The sequence below is a fragment of the Geospiza fortis genome, unplaced genomic scaffold (genome assembly GCF_000277835.1).
Source record: "Geospiza fortis unplaced genomic scaffold, GeoFor_1.0 scaffold130, whole genome shotgun sequence".
Lineage (NCBI taxonomy): Eukaryota > Metazoa > Chordata > Aves > Passeriformes > Thraupidae > Geospiza > Geospiza fortis.
Window position 1 is genome coordinate 7,387,361 of NW_005054300.1, and position 23,834 is coordinate 7,411,194.

Below are 23,834 nucleotides of genomic sequence, written 5' to 3' on the forward strand. Positions count from 1 at the left end.
TTCTCATGATATTTAAATGTCCCATGTATGGCCAGAAATCAGAGGGCATCACCATTAGAGCCTTGCAGAGTTTTGAAGTCAATTCTAGATAAAATGTCAACATTTAAATATTCGAAACTATTAATTTAGGCAAGGATTTATTTTTTCCTGATGCACTTACTCTTAAATTGATTGTTTATACCATCTTTAATTGTATTTAGAAGGATAGCACAAATAATGCTAAAGGGCTCCTTAAAAGGAAGGAAAACTTCATGCACAAATGATTTAACAATTAAACTATTTATTGAAGATATACTGAGCATATTTTTCTTAATTTATATTAATGTTCAACCACTTGGTAAATTAATGCTGGCTTTGTTTATTATCTTACAGGAAGCTTCAAAAGATGGTGCATGACATCAAGAAAAATGAAAGTGGGATAATAAACAAGTTCAAAAAGTAAGTTTGCAATGCCAATCCCTAGTTTTATCAATGTGGGGAAGTTTGGATTATGAGCAGAGTGGTGTGTGGTAGTTTAGTGATGGGACCATGTAATTCCAGAGGGATGCACTTCTGTGCATGCAAAGAGCTTTGGTTCAGACTGCAACCTGCAGAATGGTCATCAGTATTAAGACTATCATAAAGGAGTTGCAGAACTGGAGTCCAATGATAGGTTGTGTTTGTAGCCTTGGAAAAAACCAGTATTTGAGCGAAGAGCCTTTTTTTTAAATGTTTGCTGGGAATGGTCATTGCTTGTTGTTTGCATGTCTGCCTTTCTCCTTAGGCAACTGTTTAGGCTTCCCGCTGCAATTAAGTTGAATTTGAGCTCCACCTTGAACCAACTGGTCAGACGTCATACTTAAAATTCCCATAAAAATGCAAAGTCCTCCTGTGTTTCAGTCTCATAAAACAAAATCCAGCATTACCTAGCACCCTTATTCTAGTAAGACATACTGAACAGCATGCAGATTGTGTCACGTGCATGAAAGTATTATTCATATGTATTTATACATAGAAAGAAATTCCAGTAATTTTGCATACTTGTCAAATGAATACACTATTCACTGTTTCCAGACAAACATCTATTTAAAGCAATTAGCTATTTAGCACACTTTTCTTAATGCAACAGCTCATTTGCATTGAAATTCCATTTGGATGTGATTTTCTCATTCAGGTGTGTTTCTTTACATGGGACATTGGCAACAAAAGTATTAAGTACTTTTAGAAGTTAATTACAACACCTATCTGCATTGTTTCCAGGACAACCATGTTAAATTCTAGAAATACAGCTCTTGTACATAAAAGACACGTGGAAGCATTGTTTTAAATTGTTTTTAAAGAGGGATGATGGTGATGAGTTCAAGGGAAGTCGCTAATTCTGGGTGTAGCTGAAGCGATCAGTCAGCTGCTGCCAGGTGTGGCTGTGCAGGAGCTCTGGAGAGCCAGGCTGGCCCAGCCCCTGGCCCTGCTGCCAGCCCGGGCTGGGCTGGTGTTTGTGGGCAGCTGCTGGAGCTGCCAGAGGAGGGGGATGCACTCCCAGGAGCAGCAGGACTGCCCAGCTCTCCTGTTCCCCAGGCAGGAGGGACAATCTTGGCCTCCTTTGTGCTCTCATTTCCACAGCTGTGTTTTCTGCCCACAGACCTTGAGCAGGCTGTGATGGTAAAACACCTGATCTATCAGATAGATTTTTGAGATAGTTTTTTTTCCTTTACTCATCCTCTTTCACTCTAAGATTGCTGCAGTTCACAGTTAATCACAGTCACTTGCTATACTTATTTCCATGCAAGCACAAAAGAGAGTTTCCCATAAAATGGCCCTCTTTCAACTACTTGGGTTTTTTAGTTAATTTGTGTTTTTGTTTCTAACACAGTGACCACTGTGTTCACCACCCATCTACAAAAAACTTATTTTCATCTGGGACCTGCTGACAGGGAAGAGCTGCTAGGCTGTCCAAGGCTTTTGGTGGGGTTTTGGAGGGGAAGGGGATAAAGAGGGTTTATTACAGTTGTTGCTTTTTAATAAAGGGTGGCTTCCTACTTCACAGTAGTTGTTTAACTGTAATTAATAATGTTCCAGTGGACTCAGTTCAAAAGCCTCAGAGAGGAAAGATGACAGAAACAACAGAAGCTTCTAAGGTTTATCATTTGAGGCTACAAAGTGTCTCCTGTCGTGGCCTGAACGTGAATTCTGCTGTTAATCAGTTGCTCTGATGGTGTCTTTCCTAAGAGTAAGAGGGGAAGAACAGAAAAGGGAGAAGTAACATGAACCAAATGTAGCAGAAGCTGGTCGTCATTAAGTGTCAAAGATTGATCCTATAGCACTGTAATTCTTTGATTCAGTCAAGATAAAATACATATATATAAAAGAGCAGACTCATAAAAACTCAAAGTATGACTGCGGCGCAAAGCTCACATGTCAACTGTCCCAGTTAGAAGAACACAAAGAACACAAGGTATAAAAGCATAATAATCTTTCTGATGTTACTGTGATTCATCTGAGTAATAATATTTTTTGCAGTTATGAAGATCAGAAATTTAATTTTAAAAATTGAAGAATTTCTAATATTTGCACATGACTTCAGAGTTCAAGTCTTGAACCCAGCACATAATGAGACTTGCAATAAAAGCATGAGTTGACAGCACTGATAAGGATATGTAGGAAAGGTGCTAAGCTTTACAGAATTAGAGCTGGCTGTGTTCCTTACTGTGCAATCTTTAGGGGCTTTTTGTTTGTAAAAACAAACAAAACATGGTTATCCAGATGATCACTACTTCCATTTCAGTTAAAGGATTATTTTATTAAATGTCAAGGTTCTAAACATGACTGAAGCAGGAAAAATTTTATTTAAAATGGGTTTTGTGTAGCATAGATTCATCCATATCCTGGAAAAGAAAATGAAAATGAAACCTATTATAAGTAGAAATCATTTTAGAGAATTCAAATAGTGTACTTGCATATCTGAAGCCTAAAGTTATCACCCAGATGTGTGCTGTAAGCCTCTGCTACACAAATTGAAAGAATTATCAAATATTCGTGAAATGCAGTGACTAATGACTTAGTAGCAGTATTTGTTAAAAGACTTCTAAAATCTGGATTGGCTTCTGATTCTGTAGAAATTTAAAAGGTCTTGTGTCAAAACCTTTGCTCTCCAGGCTAGTTCATCTGTGGGGTGCAGGTGGGGACAAATTAATCTACTATGTATGTGTGTCTTAAAGGTGTGTGGAAAGCAGGCTGAGCAGTCCTGGTAGCAGGAAAGAAATAGAAAGGTTGTTTATTCATTGGTTTAAAGTTCCTGTTTGTTCCCCACTCCAACTCAACGTTTTCTGGCAGTGAAAATATTGGCCACTGCAGGGTAGCTGTCACCTGCTTGCCCTTAATCACATGCAGAGCTGTTTACAGCCCTGAGTCCCAGCTGCTGTGCAGATCACAGTGTCAAACAGGATTATGTACTCAGGTGTAGAAGCAATGAGTGTAGCCAGCATTGGATAAACAATGAGAACTGGGGGCATTTTTTTCATACTCACATTCTTGGTAATACAGAACAGGGAAGCAAAGCAATCATAGGTTTCAGGATGGAGGATGGTGCCCTGTGCTTGAAACACACTGTAAAGACAGAGCACTCATCTGTGCATCATAAGCTTTAAGGCTTTGTTCAGTGGAATCCTGGCTCCACTGACATTGGGTGTTAAAAGTCACACTGCATGCACAGCAAAGTCAGGACTTCGCCTAAAGTTTTGCATGTACTGACCTACTGTGTTGAACAAAAAACAAGAAGTTCCTTTTATTGTCCTTGTTATAATATCCCATCCTTCACAAAGCCATCAGAAATCATGCACTTGTACTCATGTTTCTGACTGCACACTATGCAAATGTGTCCATTTCTTGAACATTTGCCGTGTGACCTGGAAAATGGAACAAAGATGCTTTACCCAGCTTTTTAGGTGGGTAAATCTTTGCTTCAGATTTGTGTGGTCCATTTCTCTATACCATTTATAATTTGTAATATATAGGCAGTAACTTTAGGCAGAAAAATAGTTGTGTCACCAAATGTCTGTTCAACCTTCATAGCTACAACTTAAAGACATTCATGATCAAACCCTTGGCAGAGGGAAAAGCAGTATTTTATGAACCAAACAGTGAGAGAAAGTACTAAAATAAGGCTGTACCACACTTAGAAAAAGAAAACAGGAAAAAGTATAATACCTAATTTTAACTGTTATGCTGAAGAAACATGAAAATTACTGTGTAACTGAATAGAATGTTTTGAGTGTCAGGATTTTTATTACTATAACTGCCACAGCACATTGTAAGAACATATGTGAAAGATAATAACAATTTTTAAAAAAATCCCTTTCAGTATAATTTTGTCTTGTACAATTGCTGTATGATTCCAAACGTATAACAAACTCTTCCACTGGGAATACACAGTTCAGGAAAAGTTTATCTGTTCTCATCACACCTTTTTGACCTCTGAAAATGTTTCTGGCAAAGTTCAATTAATTTATTGTATAATCACAAGTGTGATGTTCTAGTGCATATAAAGCTAATAGATACTATAAATACTCAGGTCAGAAAATATGCCAATATAATTTTTTTAAAAACTATTATGTTAAAATGGTTCCTAACAAGGGAGTGGACTTTGTACAGACTTAACAATACTAAAAAAGCAAAGGACTTTTGAAAACAAAGAGTTTTCAGGCGTATCTTTAATGCTGGGGGAGTGAGCAGAAGCACTAGCATGGAAATGCACCTGTGGGAAAATTTAAGCGCTACAGTTAAAGGTCGACTAATATGTATGTTTGGATGTTTTTCTGGGTGTAGCCTGTAAAAACAAGTGTGCTAGAGCAAAGCATCCAGACCTCTGCGGCATTTTTATTTTAAAATTCTTCACTTAATGCAGGAAAACAAAAATGTGCTACAAATTCTAAGTAATTAATATTTGCAGCTCCTACAGAACCGTATATGTTAAAAAACTTAAGTACATACCTAAATGCTTTGTTGGATCAAGCTCAGCGTATTATAAGGGGAAATCTTGGAATACATGGCTTTAAAATGGAATAATTTATTCTCTTAAAAGCTGTTCTGAATTTCTGTACCTGCATCCTATTCTTATGTGAGAAGCACCTATAACATATGAAGTGTCTCAAGTGCTCTCTGATTATTTGTTGAAGCTCCAATATATGTGCTAGGGTTAAATGTATATTTAAATATACATGGTCAGTTAGATGGCATTTGATTCTTGCAGTCCCTTCTCATTAACTTCAGGGAACAGGACAGAGTCAGTTGCCATTCTGCAAGGATCTGTGTGGACAGTGAGGTCAGAGTCTGCAGTAGCTGGGTTAACCATGCCTTGGCATAGGGTTGTGTCTTTTGAGCTTGTGTTGTGGTTTGCACATTGGGTAGAGCTCTGGCTCCCATGAAGTGACTCTGCAGCTGACTTCAAAAGAGCTTGGATTCCAGTTCTAGCAGTCAGAAAATCATACCAGTACTGTGAAAAATTCTTTTTAAGTGGATTTGAATTTTAGAATAAATAACGCATTTGAAAATATTCTAGCAAATATAGATGTGGCCGTGAACTGTTTCAGCTCTGTGACAGAAACATTATTTCTTTTCTTCTATTGATATTCAGGTTCCAAAATGAACAAGTGGCCTTAATTTGCAAAACTGGGAAAGATACTTGGGATCGGTATGCTATTCCATAGCTGCACATGGCATGATAGGCTGCTTAGACACAGACCTCTGTTCTTCCCTCGTGTGCTTTCGTTATAACGTATTTACACTTCCTGCCAGGGCCACTGCCAGGATTTACAGGGCCTGGTACCAAGTGTGGAAGATTTCTGTTTAGCAGCTTAGAAATGTGTGATATTGCTTAAGCCATGTACTTTATACCATGACCCAGAGAGCCTCTTACTGTTGCCTCAGTTCCACTATTTTCCAAGTCTCCACCATTTCCGAACAACTCATGGCAGATACGTTGCAAAATACATCAAGAGATCTTGGTTTCCCCTTCCTAAGACATGAGATGAGCCCTGGCAGTGGCCCTGGGATTTCCTTTCTAACATGGCTGTGCTAACCTGGACAGAAGACCAGAGCAGAGCTGTTGAGAATGCTTTTTAGTTTACTGTTTGTACACTGAGTTACATTATGCTTCAGGAAATTAAAAGTTCAGCTCTCTGAGGAGACAACTATCCATCATTAGTGTTATTAGCCATGAATAAAGCAGGCTAACATTGCAAAAGTAATCTTCCTGTTTGGTTTGGGGGATTGGTCTTGTTTGAGTTCTAGCAATACCTGTACCATTTATTCATTGATTGATTCATGTATGGGGTGTTTTTGGTGATTGTCTGAGCAACAGAATGCCATTAATTCAACCCATTAATTTCTCAGAACAGACAGGAAAATTTGTAAGTTGATGTGGTAGTGCCAGCCTGCCTCCACCCTAAGTAAAAGTGGTACCTGAACAATGAATGATACCTAGGCAGCAAGCCTAGATAGGACCTAAATATTGAGTGTCAAAAGCAACATTTGTAAACACTATTGCTCAGAGATCCCAAAAAACATTTTAAATTCTTTGAGGATGTGTTTTTAAAAATTGTTTGCTTATTTTTGAAATGAATTTGTTAGGACCTGACTGAAGAATGAGTGACATCATCAGTTTAGTAGACAAAGCTTCAGGTCCATGGTGAGATCTCATCAGTGCTACGAGGAAGCTGTTAGACAATGTTCAAAAGTCACTTTAAAGAATAATTTTAATGTAATTAATTATCTTAATGTTTTATCTGGCTACTAAAAACAAAGGGTTGTTGTTTTTTCCCTCTGCAGAGGCATCAGTCTGGCCTGTGATGCCACACATGCACTATTCATCTTGACTTTAAACCCAAATTCTTCTCTTTCATTACAGGGTACTGAAAGAATTCCACTGACTGTAATTCAATGTATTTTTTGGACAGCTGCAAATTAGTAAGGAGGAGTATAAATGAATACACACACATACATATATACATATATAAATATATATATGTGTATGTATGTGTTTACACATATGTGTACTTCTGCCTCCTAGAGATATATATATGTGCACATACTTATGAACCTACCTGTATAGACAAAAAGATCCTTTCAGAATTTCTGCAAATCAATTGTCTTTTGATTAACTTGGTATGTGATGCCATTGTAACAGTTTTTACCAAAAAAGGGAAATAACGGCCTAAAATAATAAAAAGTAGAATCTTTCACTGAGACCCCTGGTATACATTTAAATATTAACCATCAAATGAAGTGCATGCAAAATTATTTAGTTCTAAAAATACAAATGGAGAGTGCTACACCACTTTCTTACGCCATAGTCTTAATAAGGCCTCTGTGAACCTGAACAGATTTTCATCTTCTGATAGATCATCATTTATTTCTGCCCCCTATCTTATTTCTTTCTGGAAATGAAGAAGACGTGGGGTGAGCAAAGAAGCTGTCCTTTCAACATATGTTCTTAGTGAAAAAAAATATATTAAATTCTCAGATTCTATTTTATTATTTTATCAGTTTCTAGCTTTTGAAAGCATTCTTCTACAGCTATTTGCTAAGCATCTGTGATGGTAATCTGTATTTCTTTAGCTGCGGGTATCTTTAGATATCAGCTTTTTAATGCGTCTGGCTAATACTCCTTTCTAGTGAATGTTACTGATGAGATCATAAATGTAATAATTATAATTTACAGCCTTAAAAAAAAGCCACCGCCAAGTCTGCCACAAAGGGATTATGCTTCAGGTAAGGCTGTATTAATGTAAATTTAAACTGCATGTCTGTGTTAATTTGCTATCTATATGCCTAACAGTATTTCAGCCATATAGTGCCTCATAATTTGTTTTTAATGAGAGAACAAGATACCATTATCAACAACTCTGAAGGTAGTTCACACCTCTGAAATGAAAGGCAAGAAAGAAATTACTAATTATGGCAGCATAAAGAGTAGCAAGTAACCACCCTTTCAAAATCAGTCTTAATCAGAGTTCTGTATCGAGGCTGCTGTAAAAATGGAGGAGCATTTGCATGCAGCCCCTCCTTACAGAAACTGTGAAAGTAAATATGGAAGAAATTGAACAAATGCATCATTACAGATTTAAAATCTTAATGATATTAATGTAATGGTGACATCATGAATTATCTTAAAGGTAGAATCATCATGAATTATCTTAAAGGTAGACCTTTACTTGCTTATCATACAGCACTGCCCACAAACTAGTTCATGGCTGTTTTTACAAGTTAACAGCCATCTTGCTAAGATAAGAATAGAAGAAAGCAGGACAGAGTTTGGAACTTACCAGGTAACTGTTCCCTGTTTAATATAAACACTTAACCAACTTTAACCAGGGCCCAGAGGTCAGCAAGCGTTCCATTATCTAGAAATTGGCACCGTTACTTAAAAATGAGATGCATTAGCAGGACATTGTGGGTAAAGTGCATGCTCTGCTGTTCAGACCATGCACAGTTTGTCATTTTCTAATGCTTTTCCAACAGTTCTGAAATAATTTGTCAAAAATAAGCAAAAAGGCATTTAATTTACTATTCTGTCCAAACAGATGTGTTGCTCAGAACTGTTTGGAAATTTTGCTCGCTCTTTTTTGACCAAATATGATAACTATAGATTGAAAAACCAACCTAAGATAAACATTTATATTCACTATTACATCTCCTTAAATAACTCTAATGTTTGGTTTAGAACACGCAGACAACGAAGAGGAACAATGGTCAGATGATTTTGTAAGTACATATTTTGGGCTAGTAGGAGGTTACTGTGGCAACAAGTTAGCTCAAGAAATTATAATAAAAGTTTCTTTTGAAATCATCTACTTGTGGTTGAACTGAATACTATTGAAATGTTGTTATTTTTTACCTCAGTTTAATTCACAAGTAGCCATTGATTTTTAGCTACCTCAATTTTTTTACATTCAACATAGAAGTACTTTCAGAAGCACAGTCAATGATTGCCATGAATGCTAAGGTTTTTGGATAAGTAAGCACATGGCATCAATTTGAGGGACCTTCTAAACTGAACAATAATTTCAGAAGAAGGTTTTATTTGGGGCAGGAAGGGTGGGAGGGGTGAGGAGAGGAAAGCCACTTCTTACTAAAAATGAAAGCTTCTGCTAAGATTTTAGAAAACATTAGAATGAAGCAATTCATGGCTGTCAGCCGTGTAAAGTAATGGTGCAGCTGTCAGCCTGAAGTGATCAGTCTCCTTCTGGAGTCAGATCTTGAGTACCCCTTTAACTGGAAAGGGAGAGGAAGTGACAACACACACTAAGATCCATGTGGCTGGATCTAGAAAGGAACTGTCCTGGGAAAGGAAAGAAGCAATTGGTCCATAATTTGAAGACTGAGCTCTTGAGGTGAAAAGACTCAAAGGGGCAGCAACAGACAGAACAAGAGGACACAGTCTCAAACTGCGCCAAGGGAGATACAGGCTAGGATTAAGGAGGAAGTTTTTCACAGAAAGAGTGATCAAATACTGGAATCATCTACCCAGGGAGGTGGTGGAGTCACCATCCCTTGATGTGTTTAAAAAAAGACTGGATCTGGCACTTGGTTCCATGAGCTAGTTGAGGTGTTAGAAGATGGGTTGGACTCGATGATCTTAGAGGTCCCTTCCAACCTAGAAATTCTGTGATTCTGTGACTCCTTGGAGATAGCAAAAAGACAAGGGAGTTCCAGTGAGGAGCAGAAGGGGAGGAGGCAGGAGTGCCTCTTTGCAAGAGGTAGCACAAAAAGGGAATGTGATGTGTCTGTTCAAGGGTACATTGTTGTAATTTTGTGTTATAGAATGCTATGAGATGAGAAATGGGGAGTTATGTCTTTCTAGGACAGTGATTATGAAAATCCAGATGACCACTCTGACTCTGAGATGTATGTGGTCCCCAGTGAAGAGAATCCTGATGACAGCTATGAGCCACCTCCAAGTGAGAAGGAGAAAAAGAAGATTCCCTCTGCATTCCCTATTTCTCGGGGTGAATATGCAGGTAGTTATGGAATAGTTAACTATGTCACCTTGATAATTGCTTTTTGATCAGTACCAGAAGAGAAGAGGCCCCAAATGCACTAATCTGTCCTTTCCTCAAGAGTTTGCTTTTAAGTCTCATACTCAGATCTTAAGCATTCAGGGGTATGATTTTTTTTTAATACAGCATGAAACAGGTTAGTATTACCAATAGCGATGTTTATAATTTTAATATAATGTGTTCTGGAGACTGTGATAGACATCTACTAATGACAAAATTCAAGCAGAGGTCTTGGGAGATACTTTTAACTTGGGGCTCCACATTAATCCACATATATTGATGCAGCAATTACTCTTAAAGATGAGGCACGTAAGACTAGACAGGTCCCTTCTTAAACTTCTCTATTTCTCCAATCATAATTCCCAAAGCAGTAAAAGAAGTAGCCCAAATATTCACTCCTTCCAAATTGGTACTAAGGATGATAAATATCCTAAAAAATAGGACAGGATCAAGATTTTATTTTCATCAGTCCAGTATAAAGGGGTTTTTTTCTTTCTGATTTGATTCTTTTCAACCATGGATAGGTTGCATTGAAATGAATGGAAGTTAGCTTCAGTTAGGTGAGGATTTGAGACATGGAGAAAAGAAACATTGACATGATGCCTGCTTTCATTTTTGTAGGACACCAGACTGTTACTGAATGTAGAATATTCATCAAAGTGTTAAAATACCACATGTGTACTCACAGAAGTTTATCAGCCCTTCACGTGTGTGTTCTTTGAAAAGGGAAGGACTTGACAGCCCAGAGAACCTGGCATAGTTCTTGTTCTAGTCCCACCCAGTGTCATTTTTCTTATGTCTCATATGCACTACACCACCCAGGGAGCACCTTTTCCCCAGGGAGTTGAGCAGTTGTTCATACAGCAGCCAGTGCCTGGGCACCTGCTGCACCTCATACAGAGGGCCAGGCTGCTGCCCTGGGCAAGGGACCAGGACCCGTTTACACACAAATCTCAACATCAGGTCCAGCTGTGCCCAGGTCTGCCATTTGACCTGTGCTGCAGCCACAGCAAAGACTTTTGCACAAGCAGTAGAAGAAAGTGCAGAGACTAATGTGTAATTTTTACTAAAATTGTTGTTTTCTACCAAATGAAAAGACAATCGCCCCAGTCACCAGAAGCTTCCTCCCATCAACAAACCTCTCCCAAGTACACCCAGTCCAGCCATGTCCAGACCAAAGAAACCATGTGTGCCATCCATGCCACTGCTATCTCCTGCTGCAAAACCAAAAGTGCCACCTAAGCCTAAGGAGTGCAGTGATGATGAGGTAAAGTTTACAGATATATTTGTTATAACTGTGTAAATGTCATAGCAATGCCATCGGCTGGTCTCTTCTTAGCCTTTGTAGTACAAATCATTCTGTACATCACTAACAGTGACCTGCAAGTACCACGCTGACTCCTAGGGGATATCTACCTGCTTTGAGCATCAAGGAGGCTCTTTAGACCATGGAATAGCTCCTGATCATCCATAACAAGCTGCAGGCAGTGGGGAGAGAGTAACCTCAAAGGCTGCTCCAGGACCCTAGAGGGAAGGGAGGGCTTCCACGCACCAGTGGAATAATTCCATACAGGGATTTCAGTCTTTGGGATTCCCTTCCACACAGGATGATGAATGTCTGAAATAGGAGTCACTGTGGAATGGCAGCTATTGTAAACTGCTGCCAGGGCTTCAATCCAAACAGTTTGATGGCATGATGGAGGTTTAACTGAGAGATTTTTGTCCTGCATTTCTCATAGGATAACTACATTGTGCCAGTGGACAATGATGATGATAACTATATTCAACCCACAGAAGGCAGCATGTCACTACCTACAAGACGTGAGTTTTAGTCATATAAGCTTATAATTATTGCTTTATTAGGAATAATAGTGGAAAAAATGGGTCAAATTAATGTCTGTTTCTAGGGTTCAAAGAGTGGAAATGCAGCTATTAAAGAGATCCCAGCCTGCAAAAAGGCAGTTGGCTCCTTTGGCTTATGACAAGGCCAAGGAAAATTATTTTTAACTATTGAAAGACATGTTTAATTTCTACCTCTCTTAGCTATTTCAAAGTCCAGCCCTTGTACAACCAGGAGGCTTCTCATGACATATGGCCTTCTCAACCAAGGGAGCAGTAGCATTAAAATTCTCTGTTTGCTGAAGTGCTTCAGGAGAAAAACAAGCATTTTTAGATATTTAGTAGATAAAGACAGACTTTGGTTTTTTTTTAATCTCACTTATATATAAGTATATTTAGCTAGAGAATGAAACTACTACAGCCCAAAGGTGAAAAGTAAACAGAGAAGAAACTGTAGTTCTGCTCTCTGACATTACTGACAGTATCAAACCTCTTCAGAAAGGCTGAAATACTGAATAATCCTTCTTTTTTAAAATGAGAGCTGCTTTCTGACTCAGTTGATCTATTCAAGGTCACACAAAAGGTTGCCATTTGGACCTACTTAATATTCATTCTTATTGTATAAATGTTATATTGTTAGTTTGTAAACAGATGTATATATACACACATGCACAAATATATATATATATATATATATATATATGTACATGAATAAAATGTTTTTAGCACCTGTGAACAGATTTATGAAGACAACAAAGCCAGCCCCCCCTATTTCTCCAAAGCCTTCTCTTACTTCTATCATGCAAGGTACGTGAAGCTGCATTGCTCTTAGAATAAAATAATGTAAAACTGTGAAATATTAAATTATGCCTGATGTATTCACACCACTAACCCTATGACATACTGAAGTAAAACAAAAATATGTTCCTCTTTAGCTTTTCTATGTTGTAGCAGTTGCTTTGTCTAGCTTGAACAGTAAATCCATTTTAAGCATGAATAAAACTAGAACAAGTTATTTGTCCCAAATTAATTCATTTGTAGTCTTTTGCTCTAGTGGAGGAACACAAATGAATCAATACAGCAAAAAGAATTATAGAACTCAGTATGTCAGTAATCCCATTTCACCATAGGAATCAAGAGCCAATACTTCAGACTTAACCATATAGAAATTCTGTACAGGCTAATGTCTTGCATGGCCTTTTATAATAGTGTTCCCATTGAGGTTCTGTAAAGAGCAGTTTATTTGGAAAAAGAAACAAAAGCAGAAGCAAATAAGAGGAATCCTATTTGCTTTTGTAAATTCAGATATTCTTGTTAATTTCTGTCTTCCAACTTAGAGTTGTTTTGCATCCTCACTCTCATTAATTGCTTGGATGTAACCTTTCCAGACATGACACAGTTCTTTAAAAAGCTTTGCATATTCATTAGCAATGTGTTTAGCTTTAAAGTCACACACTACAAGTCATAAACTAACATTTGTTATGAATGCTTGAGATTTCGTGAGTTATTTTCCAGACATTTTAAAATGCCCTTTTCAATCTCAGCCTTTCTGTAAATCAGTGTCGAGCAACAACCAGCTCCTGACAGATGTTACTGCAGAATAAAACATCTCCCCCTGCTGGGAGCTGGGACACTTGAGTGCCGTAAAGTGATGAAACCTGACATGAAATTTACTGAAATAGGATTCTATTTGCATCCAAGAAACTGGGCATAGATGAAGATGCTGGAGGTTTTTTCTTCCATCATGTATGAATTAAAATATAGTTGTGGGTCAGAACTCAGGGAGGGATGTTGGCCATGCAAGTGAGCCAGCTTGTATTTATGACGGACCTGATTCCTTCCTCCCTGAGTCAAGGAAAGGCTAAATGCTACTACAGGTGTGATAACACATTTTTTCCAAACTGATCCAGGTTTGCACAACACAAGCATTCATCTTCCTTGCAGGGGGGAGGGAACGAGAAGAAAAACAAAACAATAAAAAGATTTTGTGATGGGAGGAAACTTGACTAACACAGTGACTGCCTATCAGAATTCCTGTGACTTCACCTGAAATTTCCCCTACAAGACAGGGGGTGTTGCTGCTCCAGGGTTTTGGTGGCAGATTCAAATTCTGAGCAGATTCTTCAAGTTATTTTTCCAGAGTCAGAAGTATGACTGATACAAATTCAGATCAGCTTTTATGTTAACATGCACTATGGTTTTGCTACACTAAAGAATGCTTTTTATTTCTTCCCTGTCCTGTAGAAGTCTACGAGGTTCCTGAAGAAGAGGTGAGGCCTTTCTACAGTATCACTCCCACTGCCTTCAGGCAGGGTACAGATGTGACTGTGAGAAAAGCTTATCAGCCTTTCAAAAGGGAAAACTGGGAACATATCTCTTCCTGCACTTAAAGCTTTCTGACACTCCCTTTTCAGAAAAGCTGGCAAACCATTTCAAAAGAGTAAATGGGAAGGGGAAAGTTTCCCAGTCCTCTGTGATAGTGATCCAATCTGTGAAGCAGCAGCCTAAGGGAATGTTTTACAGAAGCAGAACTGCAGCAGAGGAGCAATGACAGTTCTGACACAGTAATTTTTTTCCCATTTGCTGGTACTGACAGAACATATGGCCAAAGCAGATTTACTGATGTTGAGTTCTTGCCTGTCCCATCCTAATGTAAATTACCAGACAGAGCTCTAGTAGAAATCTGTATCACAATGCAAAAATAATATCTTGATGTGGTAACATAAATAGGATCATACTATTTCATTCCATTTTATGAAATTAAAAAGTGACCAAAAAACAATTCAGTGCATTTTCTCTTACAGGAAAAACCATCACCACCACCAGTAACCAGGTAACCCATTGCTGTCAATGTTTGTGCATTATTTAAAACTGTCAGAAAATATTTTTTCTCATCTAGATACTACATGTCTGGTAATTCTTTTTCTAGAAGAAATACAGTAACAGAAGTAAGAAATACATACAGTAAATATCTCTTCAGATTATCTGCACAAATATTATCAACCATTTCTATGTTAATTTCAATAATCCAAGTGTAATACATACTAAAAAGAAATACTCTTAAGGTTACTTATTAGAATTTTGAGGGGGTAGGGGAAAGAGATTTTGTTTTTATTCATTGTTGTTAAATGTAATTTTCCTTTCTTAATTCATGTTTCATTACTAGGTTCACCAAGCCACTCATGTTTATGCCTGCTCAGAGTACAGAGCACTCCCACATGCACAGCATGACCAGAGAGTCATCTAAGCAGGATAATTCCAGGTAAGTTAACAGCAGCTTAGATCAATAGGAAATGTTAGCAGAGAAAAAAATTTCTTCTCTTTAATGTGTAGACTTCAAACAATAAACAGTTGTCAGGCCACTCAAATAGCTAGGGATGCTAGGACAAGGTGAGAACCAAAAGCTCTCCTTGCTTTGTGAACTTCTGTGTTGAAGGCAGTTTGCCATATAGGTAGGATTTTCTGAAATATCCCTTTAGGGATCCAGTACAGGGATAAAAAATCTCTGCCAGCCAGTTTAAGGTCTTAGTAGCCATCTCTGCACCCTTGCAAATTAGATGTTTTTGCAGTTGTTACAAGGTTGCTTGTAAAGAAACTGGGCTCAGTAAATCCATGGTTTATATCCCAAGTCTCTGGCAGAAAAGGAAAAAATCATACTTGAGTGTGCAGCCTACCTCACTCCTGTGTCCCCAGAAGCATAGAAAGCTGCATCATAAGCCCTGCCTCCTCTCTAGGTCATTGTTTTACAGAGTGTGTTACGTGCTCCCAGAAGGAGGCATCCACAGTACTCTGTGTGTGAGGGTGTTTGGTGAGGTCCTGTGCAGTCACAGGGGACCCAAGGTCTAGAACAGGAGCTGTTCCAGAGTAGTTCCACACCGAGGGCACAGCATCACCGCAAGCACTGTAGCTGTGCAGAGCTGAAATCAAATCCATTTACTGCAGACCTCCTTCCCTCTAAATCTTAAAAAACCCATCTGAGCCAATTAAATAAATTGTTATAATAAATCCTATTCATTATAACTTACTGTGTGTATTTTTCAGAAATATTTTGCCTCTCCCCAGAAGATGTCTTCATCCAAAACCAGTGAGTAGTTAATGGGGCACTCCAAAAGAACATGTTAACTTTAGTCCTGTGTTTCATATCTAAATAGATGGATTATCTCTTTATTATCTGGATTAAATAACAGAAACAGATGACCAAATGTCAGATTCATCTAATATTGTGATTGTTGCTATTAATCCTTTGGGCAAAAGAGCACTGGACATCTGTATTGATCCAAGAAAAAGTTTAAATGTTTTTTGGGATATAAGATATATGTTTCAGTCCACAAAAACAATTTCTTGTACCAGTTGTACTTCAGGAACCTTATTTTAAGTAGCAGAGGATGATTCTGCCCAATCTGAAGGACTTTTCCTTAGGCCTCATTCCTCTCAGATGGTGAATGATTTATGCTTTCTGAAAATTGAAACCTTCTAAAATGTCAGGGTAGTCTGAGTTACCAGTATCACTAGAAAATGCAGTCCTTGAAGGACTAATTACAGGCCTTGGGTCCTAAGGCTGTGTTTCAGCCAGTCCCTTTCTCCCTCTGCCTCCCTCTGCTCTTATCCCATCTGTCTCTTCCACTGTGCTGGGTTGTTTTAAGCAAACTATTTGGAAACTTGTCCAGCTGCAGAAAGGAGCAAACGCAAATCATAAAAGATTCTTTTTCAGCCAGATTAGCTCCATTAATTGATCTACACACTAGCTCTACTCAGCTGTGCCAGTTTGAGAGGGTCTTCATGAGGGGCCAAGAACAGAGCAGTGTGTCAGCTGTGTCAGCATCTGTGCCAAAAGCTGCATTCTCAGACCCTGTCCCAGCCCTGTGCTCTGAATTGTCCCTAGGAAATAATCAGTCTACCAATAACTATATAGAGAAATTAGACACTTAAAACCAGGAATTTGGGGTCATATAATAGGATTAGAAGTTATGGTAACAGTGCAGGTGGTATATGAGCACCTTATAGTCTTCAGTCTTCAAATTTCTAGATGTACCAAGCAGTTTGTATGTACTACAGCATTTTAGTTTCCCTTCCACCTCATCACAAAGTTCTTCCCATTTAGATCTGTATCCTGTGGGATTCTGAACAAATCCAAAGCAGTGACAAATTTGGGATTTCTCTTTTATGAAATAGTTTTATTTCTCAGCTTTTCTTATCAATACAAGATAAGAAAAAAATCTCACATCTCAAGGGAGGATATTGGACAGAAATTCCACTATCTGATCAGCACTTAGAATACTCCTACTTCAGAACAGACTCGAGTGCCATATTGCAGCTGAAACCTCTCCATTAATGCATTTTCAAAGCTTGCGTTTGAGATGGATATCATCCTAACTTTGCAGAGAATAAAAAGAGACTATCCTTTAGCTGGAGCCACACACTGAGTGAGTTACAGCTCCGAGATGAAGCTCCCAGACAAACACTCATTGGTACCATGGGTGTATTCAGCTCCTGGGTGCTTGCAGCTCACCAGTTTGTCACAAGAGTCAGCCTAAGAAAGAGTTGCTCAGTGCAGTCCCAATTCTGGGGTCTTTGCTTGTCTTGTAAGTCTTTACAATTTTAAACAAACACATGGTAATGAGCATGATGTTTGTCCAGTGCTCTGTTGTTCGTTTCCATCCCTGGCTACAGCACATTGACAAAGCCCAAACGAAGATGGAAACATCTGTTAACTGCTCCCATTCAGTCTGCTGTCAGCACTAACCAGCACTGATCATGTGCACAGGACTGTAACCCTTGTTCCTCTCAAAGGCCTGAGCTGACTGGGAGAAAAATGTTGCCATGTCTCATTTCCCCAACTGCTGTGTGATGGATTGCATCTCTCCAGCCAGAGAATGGAGGCATTTGTCACTAACATTAGTGAAAAGCTATTAGCTGGGTAGATGAAGACAGACAAATTAATAACTGGTACCTCTTTGAAAGATACTTACCAGATGGGAGTCTTGCTTCCCTAAAAGTCAAGAAATGGGAGTCAAAATTAAGCATCTCCCAAAGAAGCCAGGAAATTAGGTGGATTGCTTCAATTCTAGCATGGTGATAAGAGGGTCTACTCAGTTTCCTCTATTCAGTGGAAGATGTGTTTTTAGTATGTTCAAATCTGCTGCAAAATTTCTGTCTTCCAGGTCAGAAATTAAACATGAACCAAAAGGTCTCACTGCAAAACTAAGGCCAAATTTTCTCAATACTTACTACAAGCAATCTCAAGATTATTGGAAAGTTCAAAATTTGATGGTTGCTTAAAATTTTTCAATGACATCATGAAAGTATTCTGGATACTATATGCCTTCTGTACAAATATTTCTCTAAAAATTACTACAGATACCAAAACCATATGCATGATTATTCATGCAGTTCTCATTTAATAATTAAAGAATCATTCAGGCTGAGAAAGACCTCTAAGATCAAGTTCCAGCTGTTAGTCCAGCACCACCATGTTCACCAGTAAACCATGTCCATAAGTGCCACATTCACATGGCCTTTGAACACCTCCAAGGATGGTGATTCCACCACTTCCCTGGGCAGCCCATTCCATGCCTGACCACCCTTTCAGTGAAAACATTTTTTCTAATATCTAATCTAAACCTCTCCTGGTGTAGCATTAGGCCATTTCCTCTTCTCCTGTCACTTGTTACCTGGGAGAAAAGCCTGATACCCTCCTTTCAGGTACTTGTAGAGAGCAGCAAGGCCCCCCTGAGCCTCCTTTTCTCCAGGCTAAACATGCCCAGCTCCCTCAGCCGCCCCACATAACACTTGTGCTTCAGTCCTTTCAGCCTTGTTGCCCTTCTCTGCTCCATTACCTCTGTGTCCTTCTGGTAGTGAAGGAATTTTTAATTCCTTCATATCAAATCTAACCTCTTTTTTCATTACAGGACCATGAAGCAAGCAACAATGATGAAAGTAAGTATTCAGATGAAAACACAGCAGTGTGAGAGGGACTGATATGCCACCAGTTAGCAGAACACAGTGGGTCATGTAGTGTGTCAGTAAATTTTATCTGTACAGTCACCATCAAGCAAGAAGTGTTACTGAACTGTTCTCTTGTATAATCATACTGAAAACATGTTAAGAAAAAAATTAAAGCAGTGGATATTTTTTACCTTTATTATATTAACACTAAAATGGCAATGAGGAAAATCCACTGTTCAGATACCGCTCACATTGCATACTAAATATATTGCTTACATCTCTAGGTCAGAGGTTCAATAACACACGGGAATCCAGATTTCCCACTGGAGCAGCTCCGTCTCCATTACCAAGGGGCCTGTGAGTAAAAAATGATAAAAGTACTTCTTTGAGGGGGATGGGTTTAATAGGTGTATTAGGAGCTAACTCCTATCCTTGCCTATAGCAATTAGAATTCAGGAATAACATTTATTGCTGTTCATGAAAGATATCCTGACTAGGCAAAGGCAAGCTGTTATTTTGCTGTTTCTGGAGGAGCACTGTTTGTATGCCAAGTGGCCTTGCCCTTCACTGCCTGCCACTGATGGCAGATGCTGGCTGCCTTGGCTGATTTAGATACTGCAGCACTAGCACATGCAAGCCTGGAGGTGCAGAAAGCTTTCACTAAGTTCTCCTGCCCCTCCAATGCCTGTTAAGGATTGGACAAAGTTGTAGCTTCCTTGTGTAACTACCTTTCGTGAGTGCCCACATTGGGTCTGATATTCTTTGTTTCTAACTGCTACAAGTATCCAGTGAATCCCATCTTAGACAGAAATACCCTGAGAACCACTGAAACTGATGTTTAGTTGCTAAATGAATCCATGTATCTGCTAAGTAACCATATTCTTTATTTTTCTTTTTCCTCCGTACTTCAGCAAGAAAACTTCTAATGCAGTAATTTTACCAGTAAGTTGATTTGTAATTGTATAATCACCCAAAACTTCTCTTATATTTTTAATTTATTGTAAAACTTAATTTTACCATGGGTTTGGTTACAAGATAAATGTAAAAAATGCTAGGGGACAGAGTTATAAAGACAGGAAATATTTGAGTGCTATTACACGAATGAAGATCAGTGATCTTTCTGCTCAAGCAGAAAAATATTTTGATCAAAGCAACGTTTGAATTCAATGCCCTGGGATGTAACAATAAAAACAGTGTACGGACTGAATAAATGAGAAATAGATGAGAACACAGACAATTCAGAAGTATTCCCAGAATGTACAGGGCTGCCTATGGAGAACATGAGCTCATTGAAAGTGATAGCTCAAGAAATATGCAGGATTTTACCAGAATTTGTCTGAGGTTTTTCAGTAATTCAAAAAATATCCCAAAACTTCTTGAGGCAGAAAGTAAGAAGACTGGTTGAAATTTTCAAAGAAATTAATTCAAAAAATGTTTCAAAACTGGCAGTTTATTATCATTGTTTCAAAATGAAAGCAAAAAAAAAATTAAAAGTGGAAGATTGGTTCCAGTTTTACTGTGAGCTAAACTGACAGTTTAACTTCCAGTAAACAGAAGAAAATGTGTTCAGATATTTGTGTGCATAGTTCAATACGGGTGAAAATCCAATTTTCATTTTCAAGTATTTGGGATAGACTTCTGATTTTAGCTCCTGAGATAAGAATGAACCATCTAGATTTTTGTTTTTCTCCATCTATTTATACCCACAAGCTGGGATTCTTTCCAAATCTCCTTTGCAAAATCACATACTTCAAGGTCATACAACTAGAGACTCTTCACAGAATGGCTATGTCCCTGCCTCCTAATTCTTCCAGGATATTGTCAATTCTAAACTGTTTCACAAAGTATAAATGATAAACATTGCTGTACAAGTGCCAGTTAATATTTGGTTGTCCTTCTCTTTTACTGCAGAAACCGTGTTTACCTTCCAGAGAGAACTTAACTGCAAGTGAAGGTAAATTATAGCCACTAATGTGAAAAGTTGATGTTTATCCAATTTTTTTTTACTAAAAACATGAAGCATACAGCACCACGTTCAAGTTACTGTAGGTTTTTGAGGGGTGTTTGGTTTTAGCAGTTTCAAACTGGATCTGGACAGCCTTAGTTGCAGTGAGTGTCATTGTTCTCTGACAGCAGTCCCAGTAAAGCTGCTGAGGTTCCTGGCAGGGTAATGTAGCACAGTGATGGACCAGCAGTGTGCCCATGGAGCCCTGGAAGTGGAAAAGGGGGAAGGGAGGGACAGGCTCTGAACTCAGCCAGAACCATCCCTCACAGAGCCGACTCCTGGCAAGAGGCAGTCCCTGGCACGGGCAGGGAATCCATCCTGGCTCTGTCTGTGGCTCTGTCTGTGTCTGGGTGAGGCGGCTCCAGCTGGAGCTGCTGCCTCACTCTGGGCTGCCTGCCCTCCTACCCCTGTGTCAGAGTCCCACCCAGCCCCTCAGGCATCCACAGCACAGGTATTTGCCTAGAATTAGTTAACAGCAGCGCAATAGCAGACTGCCATGTCAGAAAAAAAACCAAATTTATAGTAAAAGAAACTCTCCTTCACCTACTGGGACTCCCTAACCTGGGATAATATATTTCTGAAGAAATCTTAACTCTACCGTTTGTTTTCCCAAATTCCAGAAAAACCTATGGTACCAGAACGACAGCGCAATTCCAGCCAGGACCTTCCACTTCCCCCCCTTCCAAGTGGTGCCCAAAAGTAAGGTCCCTTTCCATCCTCTTGGGAATATTGCAGTGCACCAGCTGTGAGAGGCTCAAAGGGGAGCACTCTTTTCACTGGAGCCTCCTTGTTCCTTTCTCAGAGCTGAGATTCCTGAAGCCTCACAGTGGCAAAAAAATAAAACATGGCAAATGAATGCATACAAATACTATAACCATCACCAAAAAGCATAAGGGGATATAATCTGTAATAAAGTAATTGAGATTTAAAACATATGTTTAAATTTCTACTAGTGGGATATCATTTTTTAAAATACCTGTATCAGACCCATATTTCTCAGTGAACACATGGGTGAGATGGAACACATTCTACCTCTGCATATTTTCAGTTCTCATATTATCAGGACTGGGTACATCCCCTCAGACCTTTCTGTAATCTCTCAACATTTATTTCAGGCCTCTGCTCCAAAAGCCCTCAATTCTGCCAAGTAAGTATAATTCCGTTTTTGAATTAAAATATGATTAACTTGTTCTTTCAAATTAATCTTTGAATTAAAAATATTTCAAAATACCTTGTACATTAATTAGTTTGCAGTTAATGTATCTGTAATGCATACAAAGAGAAGGTCAAGTATCCAAGATCTTAGTTCAGCTAGTAAAATTAAGGGAGTATCTCAGGATTATTGATGGAAAATGAGTGCTTCATTTATATTTATGAATACTGGAAATCTCTAGCAAAGGCAATTTGGGTCATTTCCCATCATAATAAAGATTCCATCAATCTTCCTTGTCACAGAAGAACCCTAAATATGACATTTTTGGGCTGCTCCAGGCTTCTGTTTACTACAAGACAGACAGATTATTATTACATTCAATTTATTCTTTTTCTACAGAAGGAAAAAAGAAAGTACTTTTATAATAGCAATTGCTGAAGCTCTTTCCTAAGTAGTGCTTTCCAAGATGGACTTTGTTTCAGTTCACAGCTAAAAACAAATTAGGTAATGTGTGTATAAACCCTCTTTGTAGAGAATTGTAAATTAGATTGAACATTTTTCTAGTTCCTTGTTAGCAGACACTTTTCTGACCTTCCAGTAAGCCCTTTACTGTACATATTCAGTCTGAACATATCTTTCATGTTGTAAACAGATGGTGAGAATGACACATATAAATCTACATTTGGTGTAGCTTAAACTGACAAGCTGTTATTAGTGTATTTCTTTCCTGGAAACATTAGCTGGTTTTTCTTAATCCCTGTAATATATGGTACAAACCCAGCCAACCTTCATGAGGTGTGAGGACTGTACCACTGATCATGAAATACACAATTATATAACGCAAGATTCCAGCAGCTGCCCCTCCACTGGTACAAATTAGGGACCACAGTTTGGAGGCCTCCTTTCAGGCATTTCTCAAGATTCAGAAGCTGGTTAAGATACTGGTTTGATGGTAAAGAGTCATCAGGATTTCAGTCAGAAGACAAAAGAAAGCAATTTACCTGAAGAAGGTGACAAAGAACTGCACCAGATCCATGATAGTATTGTGCTGTGAGAAGGCAATCTGCAAATAAAACAGAAGTAAATTACAACATTTTCAGACTCAACAGCTCTTTTTAGACGAGGGCTTTATGGCTCCATGGATGATTACTTTCAAGTGTAATTTCAGTCTAGTCTGCACACACCTGCATTTATGATGAAGTGAGATGAGCAACTAATTCCCATATCCTTGCTGGTATAAAAACACAAACAATGGAATATAATACTCATACTGAAGTAAACTTAATAGAAACATCCACGTAGTATAAAGAATAAAAATAATATGAAAAAAACTAGGAAATCCTATTGTAATAAATTGTCTTGTTTATAGTGAACTGTTTTAACCAACACCATTTTCCATTTTTATAAAAACACTGAAACAACGTTTTAGAGAAGACAAACAACAAAAGAGCTTAAAAGTAATGCATTTAAATATTTTAATTGTATAATATTAAAATTAATGCATATGTTAATTTAATTATTATAAAAGATAAATCCGGGGCATAATAAAACACTTTCAAAGCAAAATTACTTTAAAGACAAAGTAATAAATATTCCTTTGGGCTACACTTTTATAGCCTCAAGAGAACATGCATTAGCATGGCTGTTGAAAAAGGTGCCGTAAAGCGCGACTGTCGTAAAACCGGTCGTAAATCGCGACTGTCGTAAAAGGCGTCGTAAAGCGCGACTGTCGTAAAAGGTGCCGTAAAGCGCGACTGACGTAAAGTGTCGTAAAATGTGCCGTAAAGCGAAACTGTCGTAAAGGGCGCCGTAAAGTGCGACTGTCGTAAAGCCGGCCGTAAAGTGCGACTGTCGTAAAAGG

At 38.5% G+C, this 23,834-nt stretch overlaps 1 protein-coding gene across 1 annotated transcript in view; it reads left to right on the forward strand.

Moving 5' to 3' along the window:
* BLNK (B cell linker) overlaps positions 1 to 23,834 on the forward strand; it is a 92,223-nt gene that overhangs the window by 58,302 nt on the left and 10,087 nt on the right. The window contains exons 4-21 of the mRNA XM_031062705.1: positions 373 to 438; positions 5,609 to 5,665; positions 7,694 to 7,743; positions 8,696 to 8,736; positions 9,836 to 9,992; positions 11,129 to 11,298; positions 11,771 to 11,852; positions 12,597 to 12,677; positions 14,115 to 14,140; positions 14,675 to 14,703; positions 15,037 to 15,132; positions 15,912 to 15,954; positions 18,779 to 18,806; positions 19,100 to 19,172; positions 19,727 to 19,757; positions 20,727 to 20,769; positions 21,441 to 21,519; positions 21,936 to 21,967. Of these exons, the coding sequence (XP_030918565.1) occupies positions 373 to 438; positions 5,609 to 5,665; positions 7,694 to 7,743; positions 8,696 to 8,736; positions 9,836 to 9,992; positions 11,129 to 11,298; positions 11,771 to 11,852; positions 12,597 to 12,677; positions 14,115 to 14,140; positions 14,675 to 14,703; positions 15,037 to 15,132; positions 15,912 to 15,954; positions 18,779 to 18,806; positions 19,100 to 19,172; positions 19,727 to 19,757; positions 20,727 to 20,769; positions 21,441 to 21,519; positions 21,936 to 21,967 (1,184 nt within the window). The remainder of the gene's footprint in view (positions 1 to 372; positions 439 to 5,608; positions 5,666 to 7,693; positions 7,744 to 8,695; positions 8,737 to 9,835; positions 9,993 to 11,128; positions 11,299 to 11,770; positions 11,853 to 12,596; positions 12,678 to 14,114; positions 14,141 to 14,674; positions 14,704 to 15,036; positions 15,133 to 15,911; positions 15,955 to 18,778; positions 18,807 to 19,099; positions 19,173 to 19,726; positions 19,758 to 20,726; positions 20,770 to 21,440; positions 21,520 to 21,935; positions 21,968 to 23,834) is intronic.